Below are 20,316 nucleotides of genomic sequence, written 5' to 3'. Positions count from 1 at the left end.
AATGGACAGTCCCAGCAACGCCACAGCAGTCTCATGGACACGTTTGGCGGACTCTCAGTTGTTAGATGTTTTGATGAACCCTAAAGGGTGGGGTTCTGCTGTAGCATAGTCTGCCCCAATCCCTTCAATTAGTCTGTACTAAGTAAAGGACGCTGAGAGAGACTCCCAGATATGTCAGGACTGGAATAGTTCTATTTGCTGTCCTGGTGCTCTGTTGGAATTCAGAGATCAACATTCCAGAAATAGCTTTAGTCTGGGCTAGGAAAGAGGAAGAGGTGAGGGAGTGTGGAGGTTCAGCCAGTCCGTGGGAAGGAAAGGACAGACAGACAAATTGGAAGTCAAGGTGAAGGCTGGCCGGAGTGCCAGCTGACACTGTTGGGGGGGGGGGGGCACTGCCACATCCCTGGGCCTGGGACTGCAGACCCCGAGATACTGCTTAGAAGGGAGGGTGGGGCTGGGGGCCTGATCCCAAGACATGCTGAATATGGATTTGAAATAGGCAGAGCCCAGGTAGGGAGGAGCCCAAAGTGAGAAGGGCTGGGGCGTGGACACCTGGGCCTGAGCCTCAGCTTTTCCATTTTTGAGCCCAACTTCCCAAAAGTGATGCCACGTTTTCTCATTTTACTTGTACGTATTCATTTTGATGTGAATGGAAAGGACATCCATGAGTAGCCTGTTCGCACTGATGGAATTCATTAGAGTGAAATTAATGTAGTATTAAGGCAAAAAGGGACTCCGTTGAAAGACTGTTAAGTAAATGAGAATGCAGGTGCCCCAGGGATGGGGCAGGAACCATGCAGGTGTGAGGCACCAGAGATTCAGGGGTACCCAGTGACAGCCATCCAAGGCAGGCTCTGGGACAGCAGCGCAGCCCCTGTGGATCTGCAACCCCCTGCCGCCAGTGCAGGGGTGTGGGCAGAGAGCAGCCAGCTGGAACCCATCAGGACTTACCGAGGGGGCTGCTTCCACCTGTCTTGCCCCGCCCCCATGCCCCTGTTCCCTCCTGGTCTTGTCCTGGCTGTCCGCGGGCCCTGGGCTGTGGCCAGTGGTGTGGGCTGCAGCTGCATGTCCAGGGTGGGGCATGGGCCACCAACAAGCTTTGCAGGGTCCCCTCCCTTACCCCCTTCACGGCTGCATCTGTCTCTTTCCTCCGCAGGGGGAGGGGTTGCACCAACTACGCGAGGCTTTGAAGATTTTAGCTGAGAGGGTTTTAATCTTGGAAACAATGATTGGGCTCTATGGTGAGTAGAGACAGACAGACGGACAGACAGCCCAGCCCCCACTCGCTAGCCTTCCCCAGGCCCTCTGGGGGTGGAGCTGCCTGGACCCAGCCGTGAGGCTGGAGAAGGTGCCTGCCCCAGGCTGGGGAGGACCTGAGAGAGCAAGACCACCCATCCCTTGATGGCTGGTCCCTCCTCCACAGGTGAAAAGGGGACCCCAGAGACCTGGGCCCCCCACCTCAGTGGCCAGACCTGGGCCTCCGAGCATTGTGGGTAATGTGGTTTCCAGGCCTACAGGGAAAGCAGAGGTGATAGATTTTTGAGTTTGGAAGAAATTGGGGGTAATGGAGCCAAATTCCAGACCAGTAGGGGATTGTGGGTAACCGGGCCAGACTGCAGCAGAGCAGGGGGTCACAGGTCACAAAGTAAGGCTTCATTCAGCTCTCCATAAATCGTGGGTAACAGAGCAAGCCAGTGTCCCAAGTCCACAGAACAACAGGTCACGGGGCTAGGCTCCAGAAGCACAGGGGACTGTGAGTGACGAAGCCAGGCTTCCCCACTACTTCCAACCTCCCCTCCCCCAGAGGCCCCCAGAGGCTCTCATAGGGCAGGTCTTCCTGGCCCCAAGTATCTCCCTTACAGCTGCAGGTCCCTTTATGGGTCGGAAAGAGCCAGACCCCCACCCCAGGCCCTTACCCACCAATGTCGCCACTCATCTGCTCACTTGAGGAGCCAGTCAGAGGAGGAACCCTGCCCCCACTCACAAGGGGAGACTGAGGTCTCAGTAGAGACTCACACCCGGGCTCCTGCCTCGAAGCCGGCTGGTGCCTGTCCCCTACACCGCCCCCTAGGCTCCCCGGCCCAGCCCTCGGAGGCCGGACTCGCACCGTCGCTCTTCTTGATCTCCCATCAGGCTCCTAGCTTACAGAGCTTCCTGCAGCAGCAGGCTCAGCTGGAGCTCCTGGCCAGACGAGTCACCCTGCTGGAAGCCATCATCTGGCCAGGTAATGGCAGGGCGGGCAGGTAGGGGTGGCCCCTTCCAGGAAGGGCCCAGGGACACATAAGTCACCTCCTACTGGTGGCCCCAGACCAGCAGACACTCCTCTAGTCCTTCCAGCCAGCCAGCAGACAGACAGACAGTGCCTGACTCCTTGCTGGCACAAGCTCCCAGATCAGACAGACCTGTTCCTGTTCTCAGGGAGTGTAGGGTGCAGGGGCACAGGGGTCACCCTGGAACTGTTAAACCCGGGGTGAGGAACATCGTGGTGTGGAGCGAGTGCTGAGAGCACAGAAGAGCCCCCGCCCCGGGCTAGGGTGTGTGGGGGAGGACATGTCTGGGAGGGCTTCCTGGAGGAGGTATCCTCTAAATGAACCTGAAGAGCAAGGATGATCATTGGTAAACAGGCAGAGGAACAATACAAGCCAAAGCCAAGAGGCTAGGCTGTTCTGTGAGGTTGCTAGGGAGTGACAGCTGAGGCTAGAGAATCTGGCAGGCCCCGGTTTGAGAAGGCTTTTGAAAGGAGGTAGAAGACACGGAAGGAGATAAGACGCCAAGTGCGCAGCACCCCTCCCCATGCCTGGTTTTTCACAGTGGGGCTAAGGTTCTCCCCCATTAAACCGGAGCCCGTAGATGGTCGTGGAGAGAGGCAGAGATTATCCGCCGTCAGGGCTGAGCTCCGGTCCTCACCTACCCGCGAAGAGGCCCCCACGGCCGCCCTCCTCTCCCCTCCAGCCACCCCATCCCACAGCCCAATCCTAGCACATTAGCGCACAAAGGCCTGGGACATCAGATCCAACTTCACATCTATTTTACAGATGAGAAAAGTGAGTCCCCAAGCAGAAAGGAGGGCAAGGATGACAGCCAAGCCGCCTTTATTCAGCAAAACTGTAGGGCACACCTGCTGAGGAGTGCCAGGTCAGGGGGGACACTCTGGGCCCATCAAGTGAAGGGGAATCCTCAGGGTCTACAGAGATGAGGGCCATGGGCGACAGGAGCACCAGAGGATGTGAGTAAGCGGCCATTGCCTCCAGCTGTGGCAGGGGGAAATCTTCCCAGCAGACGGGACCCTGGGACTGGTCACGGAAGATCCTTAAGAGTGTGTGTGTGTGAGCGGAAGATAGAAAGGGCAGCCCCGACAGAGAGCCCTGTGTGGACAAAGCCCTGGAGGCTGGAAGGAGTATGGGGTCTGCTTCCCAAGCTCCTCCCACCTTGCCATGGGGCGTTCTCGATCTTTTCCAAAACCATCAGTGACCACCTCCCAGACCTCCTCCCCCTCTTGCAGATCAGGGCTCAAGGACCAAATCCCAGGCTTTTTCAGGTGTCCCTCACCACCTCTCAAGACTGGGAGAGGAGCCAGAAGGGACTGTAGCCTTGGACCCGTAGCCTGTCTTCTCTCTAGTCGCCTCTATCCAGCAGCCCAGGGAGGGAGTGCTGGTCACCTGAGGTGGTCACGCCCACTCACTGTGGCCACCAGCCTGGGCGAGTGACCCCACAAGCCAGCTTGAGTCTTGACCTGGAAGGGGAGGTGAGGGGGAGAAGGGAGCAAAGAAGGAACTTTCCCCATTGTCCATCGTACAGCAGGCGCTAACTAAAGATCCAGATTGGGCTCATGTTATAATCAATAATGAGGCAGTAACAGCTGTCACACATCCAGCCCACTGGGCTGGGGGATTTAAATCCAGCCCTTTTGACAAGCTTGCTGGGTGGGTGATACCATTTCACAGATGAAGAAAACAGAAGTGCAGAGAGCTCACATGATTTCCTCAAGAGTCATTGCGATAGCAGAGGTGAGGCCACAGATCCACCGTAGATTTGTCCTTTAAAGCACTGGCCCAGGAAAACCTAGGACCCTGAATAGCATAGGGTCAGAATAGCATCTCATGACCAAATCACAGTGACCAGGCCTGCAACAGACCTGGGTCAAAAACACACCTAGTGACCATTAATCATCCAGCATTTCTGTGAAAACCACTTTCCACTCCTGGTCACCTTAAACACTTAAAGGGTATGACACGGTATTGTCCCCGCGTTCCATACGAGGCTCAGAGATTCTCATGACTTGCCCAAGACCACATCATTGGTACATGGTGGGACCAGGGTTTGGCCCTAGCTGATTGTTGGAGCCTGAGCTCCGTGCTACTCTCCTCCTATGCTCCCTGATTTAGGGGATGAAATACCATTTGACTATGACCACACACACCTGTTTGTCCCAGGGTCCCAAATTTCAGCCTAGAGGTGTATGGGTGGCTGGGGCACCCAGGGTCAGAGTCCTAAACAGCTAGGATTATGAGGGCACGGCCTCTGGCAGCGCCCCAGCGGAAAGCTGGTGCTCACCAGAGTCCAAGTGTCTGTCCCTTTGAATAGGACTTTGGAGGCTCAGCCAAGTCCCCCATCCTGGGGTTCTGCTCGAGGGTTCATCTCCCCCTGGAAATATGGCCCATCCTGATCTACCTGATCCACTTACTTAACGTAGAGAGGGACCGCAGTGTTGTTAGTAGCAGAAGACTTGTTGGAGCAGGTAGGCCTTGCTTGGGTGTTGAAGGATGAGTAGGAACTTTCCGGGTGGCAAGAATGCCCATTTTTCAGTTTCACTCTTGTGGGACAGCTCATTTCCAGGTTGGGGCCTATTTCACCATAGCCAAATTAGAACTGATTTCCCTAATTATTGGAGTTGGCCAGGACCTCAGAGTACACCTGGTTTTAGAGATGAGACAACTGAGACCCTGACAGAGATTAGACTCACCCAAAGCTGTACAGTAGGTCAGTGCCAGAGCCTGGCCTTCCTAAACTCTTCCGCACCACAGGTGGCCTAACCCCAGGAATGGGGGAGAGCAAGTCTATTTCCTAACCTTAGCTTCCGCAGCTATGAAACGGGGATGATTCAGGGCACACCTCTATCCCAAGGTGTGGGAAAGACTTATACTTTTATGGAGCAATCACTCTGTGCTAGGCATTTCAGAGACACGACAGGTTGATTGATTCTCACTTGACAGAGAAAATCAGAGGGCCCAGAGTGCTCTCATTGGGTGGGGAGCTGATAATTCCGGGGGAGGGGGAGGCACTAACCAGTTTGCAAGTATCTTTCTTTCTCACAGCTCTGCCTCCCAGATGCCAGGGCAGTGTGCCTGGCAGAGTACCCAGCACTCCAGCCCCCAGAGGGCTGAAGGGAGAGGGGCACCTCACACAGACCTCACTAACCCTGCCTCTCTTTTTTCCCTCCGGCAGAACCAGAGGGGTCGGGGGCAGGCCCTGCCAGCACAGGCACCCCCAGCCTCCTGCGGGGCAAGAGGGGAGGACTCGCAGCCAACTACCAGATCGTGGCCCCCAGGAGCCGCAACGAGAGAGGCTGAGGGCGGGGGCGGCCCTAGAGGCAGACCAGGCCAGGCTTCCCTTCCCAGCCTGGAATTGGCCAACTGCCTCCAGGGACCGCCCAGCCATATTTATTCATGTCCTCAGGGTCCCTTCTGCCACCTAGGCCTTCGGGATGGGCAAGTATTCGTCCCAACTCCCTGGCTCCCTGTGCAAGCCTAATATGAAGCTGAGAAGGGACAGGGGCCTGAGAGAGAGGGGCAGCCCAGGCAAGAGATGAGGCCTCACTCAGGGCCCTGGGCCTCTGTCCCCCTCTCGGAAGTAGGACAGGAAGAGGTAACTGGTTCGAGGCTTCTGTCTTCTCATCAGCCACCCAGGCATCTGGGCCTGGAGGGGCTGAAGGGAGCTGGAGTTCTCCTGGGCCCTTGGCACACGCAGGGCTTGTCACCCCCTCGTCCCCAGCCAAACCTTGGGGAGCCCACTGCACCCCTCCTCTCCTTGATTTCTGGTGCTGGGTCCCTACCCTGAGCTCAGCTGGCAGGACGCTGGGGATTCCTTGTATAGGCCCTGCCCCATGAGCCCCCAGTCTCTCCCATGTCCCAGGTGGGGGTTGAGGCATGGAGAGGGAGGGGCCCCCTGGAGATAGAGGTGTCCAGCCAATAAAGGCCCCCAGTCTGATGTCCCACTGGCCTGGTCTCAGTGTGTGCTTAGATGGGGAATAGCTGGGCAGGGCCGGGAGCCCCTTCCCTCTTCTCGGCGGCCATTCCTGCCCACATGCAATGTCGGGGGCTAAGCAGGCAGGGGGGCCAGTGCATCTCCACACCTCAAGGAGCTGTTCTCCTGTGATGGATCCTTCCTTCACTGCTTGTTCATTCATTCATCCCCCCTGCTGCCAACACAGAAGAGTCCGACACAACGGCTGCATCCACAGAGGTCCAGCTTGAAAAATGAACTGGTTTTTATTCTAAACAGTACGGGGGTGGGGAGCTGGAGGGGCCTCTTCTGAAACACACTGCCACCCTTGGCAAACAGGGCTCAAGCTACCCACCAACGGGCCAAGCCTCTTGTCACCCAAGGGCCTGCATGGGCTAGGGAGGACCAGGACCCTCAGGGTGAGCGGGCCCGCCCCTCCCTTGAGTCACCAGGGCCTCGGTGCCCACCTCCCCCCCAACCAGCAGTGACACGGCACCCTCCACTCGGCCTGTGGCTGCCAGGGCCACCACTGCCTGTTCTGTGGGGAAGCCCATGCGCTCCAGCTGCTGCAGCCTGTGGGATGGGGGGGTGAGGAGGGGGACAGGGAGGCAATGTCAGGGCCACCTCCAGCCCCTGCACCAGGGGATCCCCACCCTCCCACCCCCCCGCCTTACCGCAGAGAGGAGACGGATGACTTGGGCAGCCGGAGTGGGCTCTCAGGACGCTGCCCCTCGAGGAGTGAGGCCTCGATCCCCTCCTGCAGCAGCTGCTCATCCAGGGCTGCCCACAGTGGGGTCCCTGGGGGGAAGGTGGGCCCGGCCCAGGCCAGGCCCACCTCTGAGGAGCCCTCCCAGGCTGGCTGCACAGGCCCCAGGCCTGGCGGGAGCAGGGCTGAGCCTTCACTGAGGGCCCAGAGGCTAGGGGAGGCCATGTAAGGAGGTCCGGGGGTGGGAGGCCTGGAGGGGCAGAAGCAGAAGAGGGCCTGACTGCCAGCCCCTGCCACAGCTGCCATGAAGGGTGTCTTCAGCACTGTGCTCACCTCACTCTGGCAGGATGGGTGAGCGGCAGCTCAGCTGGGATGCCTGGGGTAGGAAGGAGTCGGAGCGGCCAGCCCCCAGCCAGTGCCCTGCACAAGACGCCCTCCTGTAGTGCTTGCAGCCGCCGCTCTGACAGCTCCAGCCACCGGAAGGCCCCTGCTGCATCTGTCTGCCCAGGGCAGGGCGGCTGGTCAAGGAGAACCCAAGCCAGCCGGGGTGGGGGGTGCAGGGGAGCCCACACTGCATGCCAGGGCCCGGGCTGTGTGTGCCAGCCATTCCCCGGTCTTTCCTCACTGCAGCCTGGCAAGGGATGTCTCCTCAATGTCTCCTCACCCTAATCAGCACTTGGGGAAAAGCGGAGGCTCTCGGGAAAGGAACCTGCCAGAAGCTACTCAGCCAGTAAGAGGTGGAGCCAGGTGTGTGCCTCCCCTGTCCCCCGCCCCCACACCTGCTCTGTTCCCAGAGCCCCCTGAGACTGCTCAGGTCTGACTCAAGGCCCACCCTGGGGCCCACTGACACTCCCCCGTAGCCTTCAGCCATGGCGGCATAATCCCCATGACAGGATTCTGCCAGGCCAGGCAGCTGGTGTCCCCAGGCCTTAAAAAACCCCAGGGGGAGGTCGGCCTGTGCCCACTCTTCTCTTCAAAGACACCGTTTCCCCCAAGAGGCATCAAGCATCTTTGGAGCAAAAGTCTGTATTTAATGCACCACCAGGCATAGGTGTTCCCCATTTCAGCGCTGACCCCCAGGCTCACTCCCACCCTGGCCTCACACTTCCTGCCCGGCCAGCTCTTTTTCACTTCTCTTCCCCTGAACCCCTCATCCCGCACATCACATCATCACATCGTAGCTCAGATGCCTCCCTCACTGGGGAGAGCCAGTTTGGGTGCCTGCTTGGGTCACCTCAGCCCTCCTGGGCCCTCCTTTAGATGGTAGTTGGCAGTTGGCACCTCCCCCTGGACATTGGCCCTGAGGCCACCCCCTGCCCCCATCCCGGAGCCTGGCTAGAGAACCCGGGGATGCTCCCAGAATGTGTGCACGCACACTGTCCGGCATCACTGGGCCTGACCCTCTTGCACCATTTCCCTCCCAGGCATCCTGGGGGGCGGAGGGCCCAGCCACAGAACCCACATGTCGACACGGGCCCTGAACCCCAGCAAAGGATACAGGCCAGGCCGGCAAGAAGGCCGCAGAAGAGCTGCAGGAAGGGCGGCTCGGAGCTGAGCAGTGGTGTCAAGGCCAGCAGGAGCCATGGCAGGAGCCACGGTGGCAGGACCCCCTGGGGCTGGCGAGGGTGGTGACCCTGCCCTGCCAGCATGGCCAGGTGGACGGGCATGTAGCCGCAGCCGCCAGCTGCACTGGACACCCCAAGGCCCGCCAGCAGCACCCCCATGAGCCCAGCAGCTAGGGCGAGCAGGGCAGAGGCATGCAGGAACCGCAGAGTTCCCAGGTGGCACTCTTGCCACCAGCCCAGAGTGGGCAGGAGCAGCAGGCTCAGGAGCAGGCCAGGTAGGGCCGTGTGGCCCAAGGCATGGGTCAGCAGCCGGTGTGCTGGGAGAGAGAAGGAGCTTACATGTGGGTCAGCAGCCCTAACCCCCAGTGCTGGCCCAGGTGGTGATCACACTGCTACAGGACACTGCTAAGCCAGCGTCCTCACCCCGGGAACCACTGTCTGCCCACTGCCAGCACTTCAATCACTCGTGAAAGGGAACGAGGGCTTCCACAAGCTGTGGCTGCTCCCCTGCTGTGTTAACCAGAGCAGGTCGGGCCAGGCCCACCACTCAGTCTTCTCAAGAGCAACCCAGCTATGGGCAACTCATTTAACGTCTGCTAAGAAACGACCATGCAGCTGGGGTCACTCCTTAAACTCCCAGGATCTCCTCAACATTCTCATACTAAGCTGAAAGCCTGAGTTCTTATTTTAAGGGAAAGACACCAAGAAGGAAAGCTGTCTGAAAAGAATTCCTACTTACACGCTCCCAGCCCCTCTGCTCCGCCCTCCCTTCCAGGCTCCAGATGAGCTGGGCACGCTCTTGTCCAAGGCCACGCTTCCCCGGGCCCTGGATCCTATTCCTGCTTGACCGGTGCAGGACCCATGGTGCTCCTGCGAACTGGTCTCAGGCCCTAGAGCAAGTCTCCTGCCTCCTCAAAGACCCAAGGGGCCAACCCTCACCCTGCCAAGGGTCCAGCAGCAGCTCGGGGGCCAGGGCAAGGCTGGGCCCAGCCCCCACCAGCCACAGGCTGCCCAGCAGCAGCATCAGGACGGAGGAGGCAAGAGGCAGCGCCAGGGACGGTAGGCTGAGGGGACCTTGGGCACGCATAACGTGGCTGAAGGAGTCAAGGGTGGTCCTGAGGCCGTGTGCTAGGGGTGAAGAAAAATAACACAGTTATTACTGCAATTTTTATCCAACCCCTTTCAACTACCCTCCTGATGGCCCCATTTTACAGTAGAAACAAGCTGGAGAGGCAGGCCCAGCAACTCCACCACAGAGCAGGTCAGATCCTAACCATGTGCTTAGCCATCTCGCCATCTTGCCATCCTGGCTGCCTGTGCATGTGAGCATGGGGAGAGACCAAGCCAAAAAGGGCTCTGAAGAAAGGCCTAGGGTGGGAGGCGCAAGGCCAGTGAAGATGAACTACGGCTCCGGACTCCCAGAAGGAGGGGTACAACACCCCAGGGCAAACTCAGGGCCATCTCCAGCTTTCCTCTGCCTCTCTCTTCCCTTGGGCTGGAGACGGGTCACCTTCCTCTCTCCTCCCAGACTTAGAGCTCTAGGTGGGCTCCGCTGCCCCTGATGGAGGGGATGAGGCCAGCCAACGGGCAGGCATATTAGGAAGGGAATGAGGCAGAAGAGCTGGAAGGGGGCAGGAATCCCACACTCTGAAGGCATACAAAGTGACACTGGACAGAGTCATCCCCTTCTTCTAGCTCTGAACACAACCCCTCTTGCCCTAGCCTCCCCCCTTTCACAGGAAGGCTCTAATATCCCCTCCACTTCTTCCTGATGTGCCTCCCTGGACAAGTTTTCCACCCTCTGAGCCTCTCCTTCCTCATCTATAAAAAGGGGATTAAGAAAATCCTCTCCCCATAGGATGAGAAAAAGGAATGGAATAAGGCAGGGCCCAGCCCACAGCTCCTGTTCAATAAACTGTAGCCATCCCACTAACCGTGGGAGGCAGAGGAGCCACTAGATAGCCCTACCAGGGGACGCCTCAACATGGAAGCAGCTGCTCCAGGCTAGCTGGGTCAAGCTCTGGCCCACAGGGCAAAGGACTTGAAACCTCTTCAGCCGTGGCCAGGCCTGTGTCAAGACTCCCAGTGACCAGATTTCATGATGCAAGAGGCAGGCTCTCAGAGAGACAAGACTTTTCATCTGCTCCCTTGCCATGGGCAACCTCAGCATCAAAACCCACCTGTCAGTTTCCCACTGGAAAAATGTAGAAAGCTCCTCCGCTTGCAATGTGCCTCCGTCCATCTCTCCAATAGGCAAGCTCCTACTCACCCCCTTGAAGCCCCAAATGCCCCATCCCCTGCTTTGTGGATGTTATCCTATCTAGTAAGCACAGCCTGTCTTTCTTCCCAGGCAAGTAGTCTAGGCAGATGGCAGGTGGGAGCGCCCTCCTCTTACTCATCCCCAATTCTCTCTATGTGTTCACTGAAAGAGAGACTCTAGCTTGGCTCCAGGTGTAAGGAACATTTTTGACTCCATACATTTGTGAAAGATTTGGGTGAGCCCTAACCTTCCTTGGGCCTGGGCACCTGCCTGGGGAGACTAGATTGTGTCCAGGAAGGCAGACAGGTGCCAGCCGTGCCCAAAGCCAAGACACCCACTGAAAGCCTCCTCTTGCACCCTCAAAACCACCCACCCATGGGTACTTTCCAGAGCTGAAGGACTTGCCCATGGACAACCAGAACTGGAACTGGAACCCTCTGAGCCTCAGTCTCTTCAACAATAAAATGGGGCTGTGCACCATCAGGCCCGCCTACCTTACTGGGAAGCTCAGAGGACAGAATGAGAAGACAAGGATGGGGTAGATTCTTCCGAGAGTGGGGATCCCACGGTACTGGTCGAACTCAGCTTTATGACTTTAGGAAAAGTACCCCAATTCCTTGGGCCTCAGTTTCTCCTTCTGTAAAAACAAGGGTATTGGATGGGGGATTAAGATTAAAGGGCCTTCTCAACCTTGACCGTTGATGGGGGGAGGGGCTCTCGGGATCCGGAGCTACGTTAGGGGCCTCCCATCTACCCCACCCGCCTCGGCCCCCTCCCCCTCCGGCCCAGGCCACGTGTCGGGGGTACTCACTGCAGAGCGTGTCCCCCGCCCCCGGAATGCCATGTGGGGCCCCTGGCCGGGAGTCGGGACTCCAGCTTCCCGGCGAGGCCCGAAAGCCCGGACCCCATTCTGCCTGCACTCGGGCGCGTGACCCCAGCCGAGCCGGCGCGCCACCCCTCCCATCCCCCCCTTCCTCGCCGCCTCCCGCCCGCCGCCCGCCGCCCGCCGATTAGTCAGCAGTTGTTCTAGGCCCGGGTCCCTTCCCCCAGCCCTCCCGCCGGCCTCCGTGTCCCTTCAAGGCAGACTCTTCAGAGACGGTCCCTAGAGCCAGCGGGCGAAACCATTCCGGAGAGCTTAGCTTTGTACGGAGAATCTCCCCGGCTTGACATCAATACCCGCTCACCCGCCGCTCCGGACCCTTTGGTACTATTTTGGCCCGCACGTCATGTCCAGCGCTCTTTAGAGAGCATTAGGACAAGAGCTGCGGGCGGGAAGGAAGAGAAAGCTGTGGTTCATCCCTCCTTCTCTCACCCCCGTGGCCTGCCCCGGTGGTAGCGCCCGAGGTTGCGGGTTTCGCGCCTGCGCAGTGCGGCGCCTAGAGGGAAAGCGAGAGGGAGACGGACGTTGAGAGAACGAGAAGGAAGGAGAGAAAATGGCGTCCACGGGTGAGTGTGGTGGAACCGCTGTCGCGCCAGCGACAGCCGGGACACCCAAATCAGGGGCCGTTCGTCTCTAGGGGTGGCCGGGACAACTGAATGGAGCTGCCGAGAAGGGTATGAGGTACCCGCCGCGGCCCGACGAGCTCGAGGGCCCTCGTTCTTCTCCCCTCCCCCCACCGGGAAGGCCGGTTCTGGAACCTTCCGGCGCCCCCGGCGCGCGAGGTGCATGCGGCGGCGGGGGCGCGCGGAGCCTGCCGTGGTCTCCATTGTGTGGCAGCCGGCAGGCCCCGCGCACCCGGGCACCCGCCACGTGGGCGGGGCCTGCGGCCTCCCGGGCCCCGCGTGGGGGTTGGGGGAGGGCTCGGCAAGGCCTGGAGCCCGACACCCCTAAACCGGAGGTGGGGGGGGGGGGTCGATGGCTGCTGGAGAAGCAGCAGAAACGCTGCTTCTCCAACCACCCCCCCACCATTTCCAGGGACGCGACTCAAGCCGGAGGGGAGAAAAGCAAATAAACAAAAAAGGCTTCGTGGGTTTGTGAGCCGAGGGGTGCCGACCTATGAGCGGGCGCCCCGTAATAGGCCTGGTCGGCTGGGGCGTCCGGTGCAGCCGAGCTGTTCTCTCGGCGGGTTCCAGCCCAAAACCGAACTTCTGCCTGACTGGGTTTTGGGTGGAATGTGCTTCCCCAATCGGCGCCCCCCCCCCCGCCGGCTTCTTCGTTATTACTTTTATTAATCCCACCTCCTTTCTTCTCCAAAAAGCAATTAAGTGCTTCCCAGGGCCATTTTTCAGCAAACGCCGAGGGAGATCCGTTTTATAATAAGACCAGCCCGGATAGCGAGGCCCAAATACCTACGCGAGAAAATTCTGGCCTCTTTGACCTAGGAGAAACAAAAGGCCCGAGTCGGCATTTGAATTACGCTTAAGCAATCGTCTCGCAAGTTTATTTTCCTACGTTAAGCCGGTAGCCTTGTTTATATTTCGTGGACTGATAGGAGAGACAGAAAGGGGACGCATGCTGTACTTTGAAAGAAAGCCCGGGATGGGCGCTCAAATGTGATAATTTAGGGTGGTCTCGTTTACGCGAGTTGTTTAACCTTGTAGCGTAGACATCACTTTGTAGTTCGCAGCCTGTTTGTGCACTAACCTGCGGTTATTGGTAGGGTGGGGCGCTTGGGGGGGGGGCTCTGGGGGTATTCTTAGGCTACCTACCAGGACTTAGAAGCTTTGGGAGAAGTCGAGGGAAGACAGAAAAGCTCTGGGTCCTTCAGAGATTTAATTTGAAACGGGTCGAGAATCCAGCAACTTAAAGATAATTTAAGGCTCCCTGAGCTGTGTGATCAGTAAAACAGTCAGGTAAATGCTGGCTGTTAGTGCTAGGGTTCAGAATGCCCCTCTAAGAGAGGACTCTGAAATACCACAATCCAAGACACATCCTGGTGGGAAGTGTTTTCTACAGAGCCTTTTCCAATAGGCAAATGTTATCCTATCTAGTAAGCACAGTGTTTGAATTTTTGTAAGGGGGAATGTTACTCTCCTTTCCTGTTGAAGCGTGGGGAGTCAAAAGGTGTACAGTGAAATTTTTGCATGGCTGGACATGCCAGTTTCTTGGTTTACTTCGCTCAAATTGTTTATCGCAAACCTCCATATATTATAGTAGAATTACAGTTGTGTTTTACATAGACACACAGTAGTATGCCAGCTGGAGACTTATGCTTATCTGGACTTTGGTTTCCTTTCCTTCAAAATGGAGGCATGAGGCTAGATCTTTTAAGAGCTTTTTGTGCCCTTAACCTCTTGACCTTAACAGCGAAGCTTTTGGTTTCCACCAATTGCCCCATACTGATTTTAACTCTCTAGGTAGCTTGAAGCTCTAAATCTCTACTGTTTTTAAAGCATCTAAATGCCACTATTTTAGGTCAAGATAGATGGTTTTTCTTCTACATATAGGAGAGTAGAGTATTTGTCCAGTCTAACAAAGAATTACAATGCAAACTCCCAAGTCACCAAGAAGAGAATGTTGCCAGCATTTTAGAGGCCCCCTGGATTACAGCCCTTGCTTCTCCATCTGTCCTTTATTTTTAGTGAGGTCTTCAACGGCACAGTTAGGGGTTAAAAACAAAAGTATAACTGCTAAAAAATCTGACCATTGTGTAATGAACATTTTTGACTCCATACATTTGTGAGTTGTAGGTAGTTAACATAGGTAGATAACGTAAGTTTTCAGGAAACAAGTTTGTTCCCTCCTTTAGCCCACCATGGGACTAAGTGGTTTGCTTTCTCACTGATCTGAGATCATTCGTTGTTCCGAATCAGCTTTGCCAGTTTTCTGTTTTACATAACTGTTCGCGTGTAAAAGTCCTCTTGCAAAGTTGAACTTCCATGTCAGCAATTTAGAATCATTTCTCACATAAGACACCTCAGCAAAACGTAGGTTGAAATGTTTTATTTTTGATGCATCATTTGTTTTGTAAATGCCACATGGAAGAAGTGATTTGCATTTATTTTTTATGTGCTGCATAGAAAGCATGAGTTGTGCTACTGAAAATGCCTTACTGTTTAACCTTAAACTGCTGTAGGATTGTCTTGAATCAGTGTGTTCATTACACAAAACCTTTAGGCAGTTGATTTGATGTTGATGAATCAGGGTTCTGAGTTAAGGATGTACAGAGGAAGTAAAGTAGTTAAGGTAAAGAGGTAGAAAGGTGATCCTAATTTGAAAGATGGATTCATCACAATGCTCTCTGGTCAGGTGGACTGTGAGGCAGGCTTTGGATAGTGTGGGGGTAGGAACTTCTCCGTGAAGAGCTGTGAAGAGCTGAGACGTCCATTGTAGCTTTCAAATGAGGGGCTACTTTCTGATTGGAAAAGAAAGGACCCTTTTGTTCAGTACTAATAGCAGTACTCTTTTCTAGCATAGAATAAGATATGTATTTCTTGTGGAGAGCAAAGCCTTGGGCAGAACTTTTAAAAATACTTGTTTAAAGGGGCGCCTGGGTGGCTCTGGATTAAAGCCTCTGCCTTCTGCTCAGGTCATGGTCCCAGGGTCCTGGGATGGAGCCCTGCATCGGGCTCTCTGCTCAGCAGGGAGCCTGCTTCCTCCTCTCTCTGCCTGCCTCTCTGCCTACTTGTGATCTCTGTCAAGTAAATATTTAAAAAAAAAAAAAAACTTATTTAAAATATGTATTTAGTTCAGAAGTGCTGTGAAAACTTCTTAATCATTTTAGTTTCTGTTTGTTTTCACTACTTTTATAGACCCCTCAGTGGACCAGTTTTTTGTCCCTTTTTGTGTGTTTGTACATTTCATATGAAAAGAGAAAGGAAAGATTAGAGAGAAGCAAAGTAAAGTTGTGGGCTTTTTTTTTTTTCTTGAGTTGAAATCATTGTGAATTTTTAAAAGTTGATGTTACCTAAAACCATATTACTCCCAAAAAGATTACATGCTTTTTTCTCTGCCAGTTATCAGGATTCTGTCTTAACTCTGCTGTGATTTTTATCGTGTCTAGCTTTTGACTTACTCTAGAAATTTAGCCCTGATACAGTCAGGAAAGCCTTTGAAATACTGACTTGAGATGATGGCTTTTGCCCCTCCATGTATGTCACAGCTCTGCTGTGGAATTATGGTTAGTGAAGGAGTGATAGAAAAACTAGGTTTTGGGGAGATGCAGCTGCTATTGTAACCAGTCTGATGTTAAACACTGTAATATTGTGGCATGCCTCGTTTTTATATGAAGGTAAAACTTCTGTTCGTGTTGGTTCGTCTTGTTTTCTGTTAATCTCAGGATGATGATGTTGTATTTGAAATGACAGCCTGCAGTTAAGGGGGGGGTTGTGGTCATGGGAACCTTTAAAGTATCTGCCAGATCAGCTGATCTTGACCTCATTAGCTGGCACTGTATTTCAAACTTTCTGAATTTAACTGGCTTAGACTCATATTTTGGTTTGGTGTTAAGGGAGAAGACATACTTATTTGGATCTGTGTTGGCCTGTACTTCCTGTCTATGAACAGTTTAAAGAATTTATCTTCCTCCACCTGAATTCCTCCTCCCTCTATTTTTTCCTTCTTCTTGTCTCTGCTGACTTCACATTATTTTCTCTTCTCGTTTTCTCTAGATTACAGTACATACAGCCAAGCTGCAGCCCAGCAGGGGTAAGTCAGTCTCTTGTAACTGTACTTTGGGTGTGATTGATTATAATGTTTTTAGAGTACCAAGCCTCCTGGAGTTGTAGAGGACTTTTTAATGGAATCTGAATGCTCTGTATTCAGTTCTTGCATTTAATTTCTTTTACAGCTACAGTGCATACACCGCCCAACCCACTCAAGGATATGCACAGACCACCCAGGTAATCTTTAAGATATTTGGATGTGGTTATATCCCAAAACAAAGTATTTCTGTCATCCATTAAAACAACAGCTGGTACAGCTCTTTTTAAAAAATCAGGTACTAGGAAAGTATAATGTGCTTATAATCATTTAAGTACTCAGGTGTTTTATACTTCACAGTGGGAGTGCCATTATAAATGACACCCTCCCCAAATTGGGAGTTGCTAGCTCTCCACACCTTTCTAGTATCATTTCTCAAGTTAAGTGCCCTGCTCAGTAGTTAGTTGGTCCTTTACATATTGTATTATGTTTAAATTAATTGAATTTAGTTTTATAGTAGTTCTGCAAAAGAAGGTGTTATTAGGACATTTTGCAAACGAAAAAATTGCAGCACAAAGAGAGGTCATTTGCCAGTGGCCACATAGTAAATGACAGGGTCAGCTCTATATGGCTGCCTAGCTACAGAACTTCTGAGCCCTTTCCAGTACATGAGTTTGTGTTTAAAAGCCTAGGCCAACAGATTCTAGAAATTAGCATCCTAGTGTTCTCAAGACCACTTCGAATTCTGAAATGGTCAGTGACATAAAATGGATACTAATAACTGCCATTGAAATATTCTAGGACAGAAGATGTGTGATGGCTCTGACAGGTCTTACATAACTGGTCATTCAAATCTAGAATGTGATCATGCTAATAGCTGGAAGAATACCTCATTCCTTGCCAGATTACTGATGTCCCAAGTTCAAAAGACAGTTTTTGATGTTAATCTTAAGGAGACTGCAGTGTTCTGGTTCATTTTCTTCGAAGTGGTGTAAATTTTTAAATATTCAGGTCAAGCTGAAAATCTGGTTTTCAAACTAACAGATTTTAATCCCATTTTCCTTTTCTTTCTCATGGTTCGTTTTGTCTTCTAACACTCATCTCCAGTTGCTAAAAACGGTGCTACGCTAAGTGCTGGCAATTACACACCTGTTCCGTTATTGCCCGTCCCTTGAGAGTGTCTTGTTAATCTCCTGTATAGTTAACTGAGAGTTTGCCTCATTATCTCAGGAACTTTTTTGTCATTAAGTTTATAAAAATACAAGTGGATTAGGTAAGGGAAAGCAAGCATTCATGATACTGTGATCACTTGCCTGTTTTTTACAATGTTTACTAGAAAGCAGTAGTTCTGGCTTTGATTCTTCCAATTTAGAGACTTAGAAATAAGTCTTTTTTTTTTTTAAAACTAAAATACAAGGTTTATATATGAACTTGCATCCATTTTTCTTTGAGCAGGCATATGGGCAGCAAAGTTATGGAACCTATGGACAGCCCACTGATGTCAGCTATACCCAAGCTCAGACCACTGCTACCTATGGGCAGACCGCCTATGCAACTTCTTATGGACAGCCTCCTGCTGGTAAGGCCTGCCTTGGAGAGACTTTTAGATCATAGCCACTGGGGTGTTTGCTAAGAATCTTGTTATGTATGTCCTCAGGTGTATATTCTTTTCCATACCTTGGCATCTGAGGATCCTTTATTCCCATTCCCTTATAGTCTTCTGAAGCATTTCTGAAAGAATGTGGGTGGGATAATTTCCTTTTAACTATTTCAGTCAGTGTATCGAATAATCTTAAAACAAAATGGAAAATATGTAAAAGATTGTGCTAATGGTAATACTGGGTAAGAATGAGCCTTCTTAAAGTGAGCTGCTTAAAATCAAACTGATTTTCACATCTGTTTGCTTCATCTGATAGTGTACCCTCTACTTTTTGTTTTGTGCTTTCCACAGTAGAAGGGACCAGTACAGGTTTGACTATCCTGCTCATTCTTGCATGGGAAATGCTTTTCATCTTGTCTAACCTTGTAATGTTGACCCTTTAGGTGTTATCATCTGTTTAACCCTCAAACTTTCTAACATCACACACAACAAGGTGCTAATGGGAAATTGCTTCAGGTGCCATTCACAGATCCATGTTCTTTTCTTTTTGTGATTTTGGGAGAGGTTTTGCTTTATTTTACATTATTTTGTGTCAGGCCTTAATAATAGTTGTTCACTTTCCCAAAGGTATTTCAGATGACTATTTCCCAGCTGATTGCCCCCTATTCCCTGAAGGATAGATTGCATGAGTAGATTTATTTAGCGGAACAGACCGCCACCCTGCATGTAATGTTTGTCTCTTGGTTGGTTTCCAGTCCAGATACATTTTATTTTTTGTTTTAAATGTTAATGAATTATTTTAATTCATAGTGTGTGTTAAAGGACAGCATTCCGGGGAGCTAAAAGATAAACTATTCTGAGAATTAGAATAAATTGTATCTTCATACTAGGATTGAGTGGAGTATGTGAAAAACTTACAAGAATTTTTATGTTTAGTGCTGCTGTGTAACATTTTTAGAAACCCTTCCTTCTTCCTATCTACCCATTCTTGTCTTTATTATTAGAAGGGAATATTGAATACAAAAGTCTTAAAAACGTAAGAACTCCTATTTTCAAACTATTTTCAATTCCCTAAGTTACACGTCATCTTATCTCAGAGTCTTTAGTAGGGGAAAAATCTATATCTGTAATTTATGTCCTTGAGTGACAGTGTCCTGGATTAGATGGGCAGTATTTCCTAATCTGTGTAGCTAATGTATATCTCAAATAGGATGGGACCTATTTACACTTCTGCTGGTGTTAGCTGCAGCTGAAGGAAAAGCTGGAGCTAGAACTACACAGTTTGGATTTTTAGCACAGAATTTTGAAATTGTGAGACTGAACTTTACATGTTCAAACTATTTTAATTTTTTATAGATTATGATTGATACATAATAGGAGGTTGAGGTATACAGCCTAATGATCCCATATTTGTTTATGTTGTGAAATGATTACCACAGAAAATCTAGTTAACATCCGTTGGCCCACACAGTTAACAAACTTTCTCTTGCAGTGAGAACATCCAAGGTCTATTCTCTTATCAACTTTAAAATACACAATACAGTTTATTAACTATAATCACCATGCTGTAGGTTACATCCCTGAATATTATTTTGCAACCAGAACTTTGTAGTTTTTGACCACCTTCCCTCTTTTTTTTTTTTTTTTTTTTTAAGGTTTTATTTCTTTATTTTGACAGAGTATGCACAAGCAGGGGGAGTGGCAGGGAGAGGGAGAGGGAGAAGCAGGCTCCCTGCTAAGCAGGGACCTTGACGTGGGGCTGGATCCCAGACCCTGGGATCATGACCTGAGCCAAAGGCAGACACTTAACTGACTGAGCCCCAAAGCACCCCAGCTTTCCCTCATTTTTAAAAATAAGTATCATTTGAAGATAAATAATACAGCTTAGATTAAGCCTTTGGCATTTCTAGATCATTTTATACGAATATGATAAAGTCACTTATAGGAAACACACGGTCTTCTAGGTTCTTTAGAGTCCTGTGTTCTTATTGTCATTAATTGAACAAATCCCACTGTGAGCACACAAACATAGGACATTCTGATACAGAAATCAGTGGCTTTGATGAGCAAGAGACTGCACTTAATAAGGACTGTTTTATGGATTTTATAGTTTATGGAGAACCATACATACCTCCCTTAATGCTCCAATCGACCTTTGGAGTGTAGAGACTGGAATTAAACTGGATGGGCAAAGTGAGGCTGAACCAAACTAAGTTAGGACTCTCAGAGTTAGTAAGTGGCTTCAAGCACACATTTTTCCTTCCTTCATGTAGTCTTTACACATAAAAGTCATTGGATAATTATTGAGCAGAATGTAGAAAAAAACCCTTTTCTCCTAATAGAATTTTTTAAATTAGGCTTTAAGAGAAAGTGGCCATATAA

General features: G+C 51.8%; 3 protein-coding genes across 45 annotated transcripts in view; 2 read left to right on the top strand and 1 right to left on the bottom strand.

Annotated features, from left to right (window-relative positions):
- The window catches only part of EMID1 (EMI domain containing 1), a 45,539-nt gene extending 39,328 nt beyond the window's left edge, over positions 1-6,211 (top strand). For 12 of the 27 annotated variants that reach the window (XM_082698095.1, XM_082698075.1, XM_082698080.1 and 9 more), the window contains 3 exons: positions 1,157-1,241; positions 2,072-2,224; positions 5,446-6,211. In XM_082698095.1, coding sequence (XP_082554221.1) covers positions 1,157-1,241; positions 2,072-2,224; positions 5,446-5,570 — 363 coding nt within the window. In that variant the 3' untranslated portion in view covers positions 5,571-6,211. The other 15 variants (XM_082698085.1, XM_082698082.1, XM_082698098.1 and 12 more) reach the window with 6 other exon arrangements.
- A 238-nt stretch (positions 6,212-6,449) lies between these two features.
- Positions 6,450-12,042, bottom strand: RHBDD3 (rhomboid domain containing 3). Of its 2 annotated transcripts, none has more exons than XM_082698140.1 (7): positions 11,938-12,042; positions 11,248-11,390; positions 9,433-9,621; positions 8,427-8,810; positions 7,262-7,424; positions 6,897-7,178; positions 6,450-6,795 (listed from the first exon to the last, which is right to left on the bottom strand). In XM_082698140.1, the coding sequence occupies exons 3-7, from the start codon at positions 9,578-9,580 to the stop codon at positions 6,618-6,620; spliced, it is 1,155 nt and encodes a 384-aa protein (XP_082554266.1). In that variant the 5' UTR covers positions 9,581-9,621; positions 11,248-11,390; positions 11,938-12,042; the 3' UTR covers positions 6,450-6,617. The 2 variants fall into 2 exon arrangements, with proteins under 2 accessions (XP_082554266.1, XP_082554265.1); XM_082698139.1 differs by lacking the exon at positions 11,938-12,042 and adding an exon at positions 11,565-11,702.
- A 28-nt stretch (positions 12,043-12,070) lies between these two features.
- EWSR1 (EWS RNA binding protein 1) overlaps positions 12,071-20,316 on the top strand; it is a 31,102-nt gene continuing 22,856 nt past the window's right edge. For 4 of the 16 annotated variants that reach the window (XM_082698056.1, XM_082698055.1, XM_082698068.1 and 1 more), the window contains exons 1-4: positions 12,071-12,199; positions 16,304-16,340; positions 16,483-16,534; positions 17,790-17,913. In XM_082698056.1, coding sequence (XP_082554182.1) covers positions 12,187-12,199; positions 16,304-16,340; positions 16,483-16,534; positions 17,790-17,913 — 226 coding nt within the window. In that variant the 5' untranslated portion in view covers positions 12,071-12,186. Of the gene's footprint in view, positions 12,200-16,303; positions 16,341-16,482; positions 16,535-17,786; positions 17,914-18,285; positions 18,304-20,316 lie in introns of all 16 variants that reach the window. The other 12 variants (XM_082698054.1, XM_082698062.1, XM_082698053.1 and 9 more) reach the window with 8 other exon arrangements.

The sequence above is a fragment of the Mustela nivalis genome, assembly GCF_964662115.1.
Source record: "Mustela nivalis genome assembly, chromosome: 14".
Taxonomy (NCBI): Eukaryota; Metazoa; Chordata; class Mammalia; order Carnivora; family Mustelidae; genus Mustela; species Mustela nivalis.
This window is presented reverse-complemented; position numbering and strand designations above follow the sequence as displayed.

Excerpts from the sequence above, each read along its gene's own strand:
- RHBDD3 (XM_082698140.1), bottom strand. The coding sequence starts at position 9,580 with ATGCGTGCCCAAGGTCCCCTCAGCCTACCGTCCCTGGCGCTGCCTCTT. Across the intron at positions 8,811-9,432 it reads GCTGCTGGACCCTTGGCAGG|CACACCGGCTGCTGACCCAT; the intron begins GTGAGGGTTGGC and ends TCTCTCTCCCAG. Across the intron at positions 6,796-6,896 it reads TCATCCGTCTCCTCTCTGCG|GCTGCAGCAGCTGGAGCGCA; the intron begins GTAAGGCGGGGG and ends CCCATCCCACAG.